The 12,120-nt window shown below is 39.0% G+C and overlaps 1 protein-coding gene across 3 annotated transcripts in view; it reads right to left on the reverse strand.

Annotated features, from left to right (window-relative positions):
- LOC121390127 (putative oxidoreductase YteT) overlaps positions 1–12,120 on the reverse strand; it is a 34,246-nt gene that overhangs the window by 12,404 nt on the left and 9,722 nt on the right. For all 3 annotated transcript variants that reach the window (XM_041521866.1, XM_041521865.1, XM_041521867.1), the window contains exons 2-7: positions 11,662–11,821; positions 9,432–9,516; positions 6,637–6,710; positions 5,861–5,920; positions 2,971–3,135; positions 1,603–1,788 (exon numbers count right to left, since the gene is read on the reverse strand). In XM_041521866.1, the coding sequence (XP_041377800.1) occupies positions 1,603–1,788; positions 2,971–3,135; positions 5,861–5,920; positions 6,637–6,710; positions 9,432–9,516; positions 11,662–11,796 (705 nt within the window). In that variant the 5' untranslated portion in view covers positions 11,797–11,821. The remainder of the gene's footprint in view (positions 1–1,602; positions 1,789–2,970; positions 3,136–5,860; positions 5,921–6,636; positions 6,711–9,431; positions 9,517–11,661; positions 11,822–12,120) is intronic.

Genomic DNA, 12,120 nt, shown 5'->3' on the forward strand with positions numbered 1-12,120 from the left:
AGTTCAACACTTGAAAGGCGAGAGAGAGAGAGAGAGAGAGAGAGAGAGAGAGAGAGAGAGAGAGAGAGAGAGAGAGAGAGAGAGAGAGAGAGAGAGAGAGAGACAGAAAGAGATACAGAGAGACACAGGGGGAGAGAGAGGAGGGAGGGAAAAAGAGAGAGATAAGGGGAGGAGGAGAGAGAGACACACACAGAGAGAGAGAGAGAGAGAGAGAGAGAGCGAGAGAGGGAGGAAAAGGAGAGAGGGAAAAGAAAGGAAGAAGGAGAGAGTATTAATGAATAAGAGAATGGAGAATGGGACAGTGAGCGAGACCACATTTATTTATTAATCATTGGCTATTGGATGTCAAACATGGTCATTTTGACAGACATAGAGGAAACCCGCTAAACAAATTCATTAGTAGCAAGGGATCTCTTATATGCACCATCCCACAGACAGGATAGCACATACCACGGCGTTTGATATACCAGTCACCCTGCACTGACTGCAACGAGAAATAGTCCAATGGGCCCACCAACTGGGATCGATCCCAAACCGACTGCGCATCAGAGTGAGTGAGAGAGAAAGAAAGAGACAGAAAGATTGAGACAGGATATGATAAAATGATAAGAATCAAAACTCCTTATATAACAAGGGACGGGACGTACCCCAGTGGTAAAGCGCTCACTTGATGCGCGGTTGGTTTAGGATCGATCCCCGTTGGTGGCCCCATTGGGCTATTTCTCGTTCCAGCCAGTGCTCCACAACTGGTGTTACAAAGGCTGTGATATGTACTATCCTGTCTGTGGCATATAAAAGATCCCTTGTTGCTAATCGAAAAGAGTAGCCCATGAAGTGGCAACAGCGGGTTTCCTCTCTCTATATATCTGTGTGGTCCTTAACCATATGTCTGACACCATATAACCGTAAATAAAATGTGTTGAGTGCATCATTAAATAAAACATTTCCTTATGTAACAATAGCAGATCTCACATCTGTGTAAGAGATGACCCATTGTAGATCAATATCGTCTCCAACACATTACGTTGGAATCTAAACTACTGATTAAAGGTCCTATGTCAAAGCTGAAACTACACTACTTTGTTATTTTCACATTTATTTGTAATGAATGACTACAAATTAATTGATCCCAATTGATCAAAAAATTCTGGGTAAACTTAGTGTGTTGAATGTGTATGCATAAAACAGTGATGTCACTAGTTAATGCATGTGACACACTTAAGATTTCTCCTTAAAAAATTTTTTTTTCTACTAGTAAATACAATGAAACTCCTCTAAACCGGACACCCTTGTGACCTAGTAAAAAGTCTGGTTTTAAGAGGTATTCAGTTTAGAGAGGTTCTCTTCTGCACAGATATTTAAAAAGGGACCAAGTAAAATATCCGGTTTTGAGGGAATTCTGGTTTACAGAGGGTCCGGTTTTGAGAGGATTCACTGTATAATTATTTTGGTTGTAATTTATTACAGACATACATATATAGCTGACGGCATAAACTTTATGTTTTAAAGAAAAAAATTAATTAATATTTTTGGCGGGAACCGCCATAGTACTGCAACTCTGACATGGGACCTTTAAGTGAAGATTATTTGCCCTTTATTCACTTTATCCTCCTTTTTGAAATGAGCGAGACCTCCAAATGACGACACTGCAATGCATCGTTTGGGACCCATCCAGTATTTGATGAGGTCGACGTCATGACAACACTTGGCCAGCAAAGAATTAGCACTGAGACTTTCATTTCTCCAGTTCCCACGAACAAAACTGTGAGCAAAATGCCAGAAACCTACCTAAAATGAAACAAATTTGACAGGGTGAATTCAATGCCATCATGTATGATTCTTATAATTACTGTTGCATGAAGGATATAGTTTGGAACCAGACGTCAAAAGCGATTATTTATAAATATATTTTCCAAATAATTATTATTAAATGAAAAAAAAAATATATATATATATATATATAAAATAATAAAATTCCAGGACTTTCCAGGGGGTTAATTAATTTTTCAGGAGTTTTAAGCACTTTCCAGGGTGAAAATAAAATTTAAGCACTTTCCAGGGTTTTCCAAGATGCGTGCGAACCCTGAATAGAAAACTGAAAAGACCAAGAAGATGAGATAAAAACTACACATGGCATATAGCATGTTTTAGACTAGTACAGCCTGTTTTACAGTTTAACAAAATTTAAGTACTTTCCAGGGTTTTCTAGGATGCGTGCGAACCCTGAATTGAAAACTGAATTGATCGAGGAGATGAGATAAAAATTACACATGGTACATCTATATAGCATGTTTTAAACTAATAGAGCCTGTTTTACAGTTTAATTCACATTTTGAGTCCATTTTATTATTTAGAATATCAGCATCTGTATGCAGTTTAGAAAACAACAATTGGCTGTAGTAAATTCCATTGTATGAAACAGGCATACCCTGTGGGAAGGAATATAATCAAGTCTTTTATAACAAAATGTACAGGCTCGGTCAACATTCCTAATGGCGCCAGTCGATATAAAACTGTTGTTTATGAATTGTGTCTATTAGTATAATACTATATTATTGTTATTATTGATGGAGCTAAATTATCTAGTGAAGTCTAAACCACAGACAAAACGTACTGATTCGGTGTGTGGTATTTTGACAACAGCTCTATCAATACAATATTGTTGTTTATATATTATATTGTGTCTGTTAGTACAATACTATATTATTATTACTGATGGAGCTAAATTATCTAATCAAGTCTAAACCAAAGACAAAATGTACAGGCTCAGTGTGTTGTACATTGACAACATTTACGATGGCTGCACTGTCAATACAACCATCGAGTTAAATTATCTAAACAACTCTAAACCACAGACAAAATGTACAGGCTCAGTGTATTGTATATTGACAACATATTCAATGACTCCACTGTCTATATAACCATGGAGTTAAATTATCTAAACAAGTCTTAACCACAGACAAAACGTACAGGCTCGGTGTGCTGTATATTGACAACATCTCCGATGGCGCCACTGTCGATAATTTCCTTGATCTTCTTGACCCAGGGAGTGTATCGTAGAACGTGACACACAGTCAGTGTGACATTGTTGTTTTTACATGTGGACACTATCTCACGACAGTCACCTTCTGTCACCTGAAATAACAATTTAATACCAAGACAAGGAAGGAAGAAATGTTTTATTTAACAACACACTTAAAGGGACACACCCTAGTTACGGCTAGTTGTTAACCATTATGGCGTTGTTTTTCGCTATTAAACCCATTTTTTCACAAATAAAATTGCACTTTACTTACCGTTTATTATTTAGAATATACATTTCCATTCACCTGAAGTGTTTTTTGGTAATCCTGGTAATCCTGGTTTTTGTAATACCACAAAATGCATTTTTCTTATTTCTTAAAAACGAACGCAGGTTTGAGAAAAAACCGTTGAGCAGACAAGGTCTAATCTATTTTTAGACGGGATATTTCCATTTCAATGTCACAGACGTTGGTATACCACGTGACGTTATCATTTTGGTTCGGTTTATTTTCTCGTGCACGGTTCGCGCAATCAACATCCGATTTGTTGTTGTTCATTTGTTCACAGTTCGTGAACATTTTCAGTAACAATAAAGTTCAGACAAGTAAATGTCTCAATACAAAACGTTACAAACCCTTAAAACCAATAATTTTGCTAAGTCTTACGATATCTGGAGAGGGGATACAACCAGGACAGAACAGTTGGAACATGTCCAGGAGAGGTAAAAAGAATGCACCCCAAGTCTGTGTGCACTCTGTGAAATTTGTCGTGACGTAGGCATTGTTGTGCTTCGAGCGACATCTACCGGTGACATCAGAATACTAACTTTCAAAATTATTTCAAGCAATTGGGACATGGGGATTCCCATGGTATTTATCGATATAAAACCTGCTTTTTCACTCCATTTGATAAAAAGGTGATCTAAGTGTGTTACAGGTTTGTAGATTAACCAAATTATAATTTATTTTCGCTGGATGGAACTAGGGTGTGCGGCTTTAACACAATTTAATTACAGTTATATGGCAAGGGTTGAAGATACAGGTATACTGTACAAAATTACATGTAGGTCAAATTTGTAGGGCTATATAACTTTTCTCTTGAACTTTGAGATGGAAGGAAGAAAACTGTTTTATTTAACAACATAATTTTAATTAGATTCAAGTCTAATTATGTGATATTTTTGCAATGGGATGCATGAACAGTTTGTTTTGGACCAACCACCATCCCAAGTTGTTCCTACATGTACATGTGGTTTGATGGTTCTGTATGCATCTGTATGCATCTGTATGCAAGATATGGTCCGGACAAGAAAAAGTTAACAGACGGACGTACAGATGGACAGATGTACAAACGGACAATACAAAATTACATGTAGGTAAAATTTGTAGGGCTATTAACTTTTCTCTTAAACTTTGAGATGGAAGGAAGAAAGAACTGTTTTATTTAACGATACACTTAAAGGGACACGCCCTAGTTGTTAACCATTACACCGTTGTTTTTCGCTATTAAACCCATTTTTCACAAATAAAATTACACTTTACTTACATTGTATTATTTAGAATATACATTTCCATTCTCCTGAAGTGTTTTTTGGTAATCCTGATGTTTGTAATACCACGAAATGCATTTTTCGTATTTCTTAAAAACGCACGCGCCACTGAGAAAAAAATGTTGAGCAGACGAGGTCCAATCTATTTTTAGAGGGTATCTTCCCGTTTCAACGTCACAGATGTTGGTATACCACATGACCGTTATCATTTTGGTTCGGTTTGTTTTCTCGTGCACGGTTTGCGCAATCAACATCCGATTTGTTGCCGTTTGCTTGTCGTTCATTTGTGAGGTTTTTCTTCACAATTCGTGCACATTTTCATTAACAATAAAGTTCAGACAAGTAGGTATCTCAATACAAAACGTTACAAACCCTTAAAACCAATAAGTCTTACGATATCTGGAGAGGACAGAACAGTTGGAACATGCCCAGGAGAGGTGAAAGGAATGCACCCCAAGTCTGTGTGCACTCGGGGAAATTTGTCGTGACATAGGCATTTCTGTTCTTCGAGCGACATCTACCGGTGACATCAGAATATTAACTTTCAAAATTATTTCAAGTAATTGAGTCACGGGGATTCCCATGGTATTTATCGATATAAAACCTTCTTTTTTACTCCATTTTATAAAAACGTGATCTAAGTGTGTTACAGGTTTGTAGATTAACCAGAATTATAATTAATTTTCGCGGGCTGAAACTAGGGTGTGCGACTTTAACACATTTTAATTACAGTTATATGGCGTTGCAAGGGTTAAAGATACAGGTATATTGTACAAAATTACATGTAGGTCAAATTTGTAGGGCTATATAACTTTTCTCTTGAACTTTGTGATGGAAGGAAGAAAACTGTTTTATTTAACAACATAATTTTAATTAGATTCAAGTCTAATTATGTGATATTTTTGCAATGGGATGCATGAACAGTTTGTTTTGGACCAACCACCATCCCAAGTTGTTCCCACATGTACATGTGGTTTGATGGTTCTGTATGCATCTGTATGCAAGATATGGTCCGGACAAGAAAAAGTTAACAGACGGACGTACAGATGGACAGATGAACAAACGGACAATGCTATACCATAATACGATCATAGATGGGCGTATAATAACAGATCTGTTAGTGAAAAATACATGTATGCTGTAGTTTTTAAAAATAAGGGCCTGTCACTTCAAAACAATTAATTCAGTTGTTCATTTGTATTTATACATTTCAAGTTTTAAAAAAATATATATATATTAATTATTTATTTATTTATTTATTTAATAATGAGAAAGTGAAAGGCTTACAGCCATGGGTTTTTCCAGCAGAATGTGATAACCTTTCTTTGCAAAGGCAACAGCAGGTTCCTAGAAAAAAAATATATAAAAATGAAATTATTTATTATTTATCTGCCAAAATTTAGGTTGATGGCAGACACTTCCCATCGTTTAGGCTTGGTACACAATAAATATAACATATCCAATGGTAATCTTGTTATGTTATATTTGACGAAGGGTACTTTTTTCTTTCATCTTTTAAAACATAAACTGAATATTTTGTCTATAAGTATGAACAATAAAAACACACAAACATGTAAAAAAAAAAAAAAATATATTAAAATTTAATTAAATTAACATTTGTTTAACATACATTTTCAATGAAGATATGTAGTTTGTAAAAAAAAAAAGTTAAACAGAAAAACTGAACATTATGCAAAACATAAAAGTTGACATTGTTGTCTTTGCTGTCACTGCAATGCACATGGGGGGTGGTGGTTGAGGTGGGTATTCACCCCCAGCACACCTGCCTAAAATCGGTTCCTTGATTTTAAAATTGTAAGAATTATACAAAGAGTATAAGGGTGTAGTTGGCACCAAATGACAAATATCAAAAACAATTTTTCTTTCAATGATAAAAGTGACATTAAATATTTTAAAAATTGGGTAAATTTTGTAGGGTCTTGAACAGTAAAGGGGGTTATACTGTGAGATTTACATCAAAGCAAAAATGAGAAAAACGTTTCCATGTTGTACTAAAATTAGAAATTCTGGAAATAAATCAGTCCTGACTAAAGACCACTGACCTTGTGCTCTCTGTCTACTGTACAGATGATGACACAATCAGCAAGCTTCTCCTTGCCGGCTGCAGCGCGCCAGTCTGAATCACAGAGAAAAGGACTTTTAAACAACTATCTAACACTGGATCTAGAAAGAGAGGAAGGGCACAGACATGAAAACAGAGAGAGATGGAGAGATGGGGGACAGAGAGAGAGAGAGAGAGAGAGAGAGAGAGAGAGAGAGAGAGAGAGAGAGAGAGAGAGAGAGAGAGAGAGAGACCGAGATAGACAGAGGGAAACAGAGATAGGGGAGAGAGAGACAGAAAAGAGAGAGAGAGAGAGAGAGAGAGAGAGAGAGAGAGAGAGAGAGAGAGAGAGAGAGAGAGAGAGAGAGAGAGAGAGAGAGAGAGAGAGAGAGAGAGAGAGAGAGAAGAAAGGATTTATCGCATCTATTGACACCTCAGCACATTTTAAAGTCGTTGACTCTAGTTTAAGCTTATGAAAATGGACACTAGGTTTGGTAAATTTATAAACCAGTAAAACATTTTGATAAAGTTAGAATATAGTGAAACAAGAATCAGTGATGTTGAAACGTGAAAATGCTCTTAAAAACAAACTAAAGGTTGTTCCCATAACCTTTATTTCTCAGAGGTACATGCATTTTTAAATAAAAATATGAAAAATGCATTTGATGGTATTACAAACAATGAGATGACCAGAAACATCTCAGATGTACGGAAATGAATAACCTAAACAATAGAATCTAAGTAACGTCCGATTTCAATTATCAAAAATGGCTGTGATAGTGGAAAATATGCCTCAGTTTTTAAAACTATAGTCTGTCACTTTAAACTATATGGTTATCTGGTGGCTAACATATGGTTATTTTAATATCTGATATATACTCTTCAAAAAAAGAAACGCAAAAGGGTACAAATGGGTTATAACTCCGATTTTATGTTTCCTACCGGTTCATGCTTTGTGAATATAAGGTCATTGCATGTCCCAAACACATTCCCACAGTTACATTCGATAAAACGCAGCTACTGTACAATAAAGTTCCAAAATGTGAATATTCGCAAAAACGCAGCCACGTGCAAACCATGTCACCACTGCACGTGCGTTGTCTGCACGTGCAACATGAACACCGACAGTATAAAAGTGCAGGGTGTTCGCTTGCCTGGCCTCTGTATCTGGCCGACAGTTGACAATCCAGGACATGCCACGTCTCAGCGAACCGCAGAGAAACAATGCCATCGGCCGACTAGACGCAGGCGAATCCAGAACGGCCGTTGCCAGGGCATTCCATGTGTCCCCAAGCACCATCTCCAGACTGTGGGACCGTTACCAGCAACATGGATCAACACGTGACCTCCCTAGATCCGGTCGACCACGGGTCACTACCCCCGGGCAGGACCGCTACATCCGGGTACGCCACCTTCGGGAACGATTGACTACTGCCACCTCCACAGCCGCAGCAATACCAGGTTTGCGCAGGATATCCGACCAGACCGTACGGAACCGCCTACGTGAGGTAGGAATTCGTGCCAGACGTCCAGTTCGAGGTGTCATCTTAACAACACAACACCGTCGATTCCGACTGCAGTGGTGCCAGATTCATCGACAATGGCCTCAACTGCGATGGAGACAGGTGTGGTTCAGTGACGAGTCCCGATTTCTGCTCTGACGTCATGATGGAAGATGTCGCGTGTATAGGCGTCGTGGTGAACGTTATGCGGCAAACTGCGTGCAGGAAGTGGACAGATTCGGCGGGGGTAGTGTCATGGTGTGGGCAGCCATCTCACACACTGGCAGAACTGACCTGGTCCACGTGCAGGGCAACCTGAATGCACAGGGCTACATTGACCAGATCCTCCGGCACACATCGTTCCAGTTATGGCCAACGCCAACGCAGTGTTCCAACATGACAACGCCAGGCCTCACACAGCACGTCTCACAACGGCTTTCCTACAGAAAAACAACATTAATGTCCTTCCTTGGCCATCGATATCACCGGATTTGAACCCAATTGAGCATCTATGGGACGAGTTGGACCGACGCCTCCGACAGCGACAACCACAGCCCCAGACCCTGCCCGAGCTGGCAGCAGCCTTGCAGGCCGAGTGGGCCACCATCCCCCGGGACGTCATCCGTACTCTGGTTGCTTCAATGGGCAGGCGGTGCCAGGCAAATGTCAACACACGCGGAGGCCACACCCGGTATTGACTCCAGATGACCTTGACGGTGTGTCCTATCACTTACTCACAATGGACTAGAGTGAATTGTGAACAATCCTGCAACATTTGGTAATTATCGGACTCACCATTCAATAATTAAATCAATTCTCCAAATGTTACGACAATGTGGTTTTGCGTTTCTTCTTTTGAAGAGTATATTATGCAGTGAGAATGAAAAGGAAAAGATTGTATGTTTTAATGACACCTCAGCACATTTTAAACTATGACTATTTGGTGTCTAACATATTTCCTTTAAAAAAGATGGAATTCCAGATTACGAGATGGAATCCCAAAATATCCAGATTATATAATTTTTTACAATTCTGTCGGAATCCTAAAAACTTATCAAATTTAATGAGTGACTCAGTGAGTGAGTCAGTGTGAGTGAGTGAGAGAGAGTGAGAGCGAGCGAGAGTGAGAGTGAATGAGAGTGAGTGAGAGTGAGAGCGAGTGAGTGAAAGTGAGTGAGCGAGAGTGAGTGTAAGTGAGCGAGTGAATAACTACTTGGAATTATAAATCAGAATTTAGTGTTCATTTTCACTTTGTTTTTGAGGTGGCACATTTTTAATGGGTTGTGATTCATACCTTTGAAACAAAACTTATCGTCTATTTTGTGTTGTTCTTTCTCCTGGTTCCTCTGAAAATCTCTAGGTTCAGCGACAGCGACAATCTGTAATACATACACAGAAGTACATCACACAGCTTATACTGAATACTTGCCATGGTGACATACAGTGGTAAACAGAAAGGAAAGGAATGTGTGTTTAATGGCACCTCACCATTTTTCGTTCCAGCCAGTGTTCCACAACTGGTGTAACAAAGGCTGTGGTATGTGCTATCCTGTCTGTGGGATGGTGCATATAAAAGATTACCAGCAAGGGATCTTTTATATGCATCATCCCACAGACAAGATAGTACATACCATGGCTTTTGTTACACCAGTTGTGGAGCACTGGCTGGAACAAGAAATAGCCCAATGGGCCCACCGACGGGAATCAATCCTAGATTGATCGCACATTGAGCAAGCGCTTTACCACTGGGCCATGTCCCACCCCAGATATAGAGAGAGGAAACCCGTTGTCGCCACTTGTTTCGATTAGTAGCAAGGGATCTTCCCCTCGGGTACATATGATGTCAAGGACTAAGCAAGCCTTGTCTCTGACAACAAATTATGTACCCTCGGGTGGAATAGCCCTGTCCCACATGGACACATATGAAGGATTCTTTTATTCTTACATAGCTTTCTTTCATGGGATAGCTCTGTCCTATATACCTGAGGATGAGAGAAAAGGCTGCTCTCACAGAAAAGCAGCGAGGGATCTACCACATGCACTTTCTCATAGACAGAAGCATTTTTATCATCCATCCTGCTGGTTGTTTGCAATTCATTTTATTTCAAATTATTTTTGTGCTTGTATCCAATTAAGGTTCAAGCACACTGTCCTGGGTACACATCTCAGCTATCTGGGCTGTCTGTCCAGGTAAAGAGTTAGTGGTTAGTGAAAGAGAAGTCGGTGTAGTCGCCATACACCTTCCCATTGAGTCGTTAAACTCGCTCTGGGTGGGAGCCAGTACCGGGTTGCGAACCCAGTACCTACTAGACTTAAGTCTGATGGCTTAATCACGACACCACTGAGGTGCAAAGAAGCTCATTAAACCGTAGCCAGCTCTAGTGTTTGAATATCATAATATACTGATTCTGATCATTCAGTGACTGTTCAGTGACAATGTGTTCTATTCAAAACTTTTTTTTGTCAATATCAGAGCTTCTAGAATTGTAATAAAAATCCACTAGCCATGGGATCAATGATTTTAAACATTTACTAGCCAAGATTAAAAATTCACTAGCCCTACTTTAAGTAAATACAATTTTATTAATAGCAATAACTGGATATGTCACCTAAAGAAGGAGATAGAGCTTAAAAACACTTAGACTTGAGAGGAGGAAGGGGCAGGATATTCACTTTTACAAAATAAACTTAAATGCAACATTTGACAAGAAAACAAGAATTCACTAGCCATCGCGCATGGCAATGGTAGTTATTTACTTCTCCTTCTGCATTCAAGCTATAGTTGATCATGCTTTAGATTTGGAGTCCGGTTGTGGTGATAACCCATCTGGCTTTGGTCCATGGGGACAACACCACTTCGATATATATATCCATCTGTTTCATGATCATAGAGCTTGGTGCATGTACAGACATTTCCTTTTGGTTTCCACACTAATGCTTATGCATAGCTTCTGTACTCTGACTTCAATGGACAGTTATTTACTAACCTAACATGAATATCACTAGCCATGGGATTGGGGCTACCATAAACTAGAAGCCCTGTCAATATGTTGAAGCAAAGTATTCAAGATTCTTCCTGTGGAATGCATACCAATCACCTGGGGAGAGTGATTTATCACACACCTGATATTTTCAAATGTGAAGGTCTGTGCAAAACAAAATTTTTAGTAATTGTTATCATGGTGTTGTTGGATGAAAAAAGTTTGTTTTGTTTAATGAGAACACTGATTTGTTAATGATTAGCTACTGCATGTTAAACATGGTCATTTTGATACAGTCATAGAGAGGAAATCAGCTATATTTTTCGATTAGCAGCAAGGAATCTTTTATATGCACCATCTCACAGACAGGATAGCACATACCACGGCTGTTGATATACCAGTTATGGAGCACTGGCTGGAACGAGAAATCGCCCAATGGGCCCAAATCGACCGCCCATCAAGGGAATGCTTTACCACTGGGCTATATCCCACACCTTGTTGAATAAAAATCGTTAATAAAATGTAAAACATTAATAATTTTACCTTAAATTTGTCTGGATAATACAAAGCATAAGCTGCGTATCCATGACCACGAATTCCCGCACCCACAAGGAGACAAGTGACAGCTTTCAATGGAGGAGATTTGCTGTCCTTTTCACGTGACAGAATGTTTGACATAATAACACCGTAACAGTTTGGCAATCTGAAATATTACAATAAACAGGGTGGTGACATGAAATATATATATATTTTAACATCTGCTTTCTCCCAATATGTCTTCTTCTGCTTTCTTTTGCGTTCAAGACATAGTTGATCATGCTTTAGATTTGGAGTCCGGTTGTGGTGATAAAAAACGATGTCTCTGTCAAGGCTTCTTTGGAACTCCAAATCTTGACAGCCAGAGATTCTTCATTCAGCTAGTGCTTCAGTAGCACTACTCTGTCTAGCCCTGGCTTTAAAGCTCACAGAGCCACCAGTAGCTTGATTGGGGCCTTCGAGGCT

The sequence above is a fragment of the Gigantopelta aegis genome, chromosome 15 (genome assembly GCF_016097555.1).
Source record: "Gigantopelta aegis isolate Gae_Host chromosome 15, Gae_host_genome, whole genome shotgun sequence".
Lineage (NCBI taxonomy): Eukaryota > Metazoa > Mollusca > Gastropoda > Neomphalida > Peltospiridae > Gigantopelta > Gigantopelta aegis.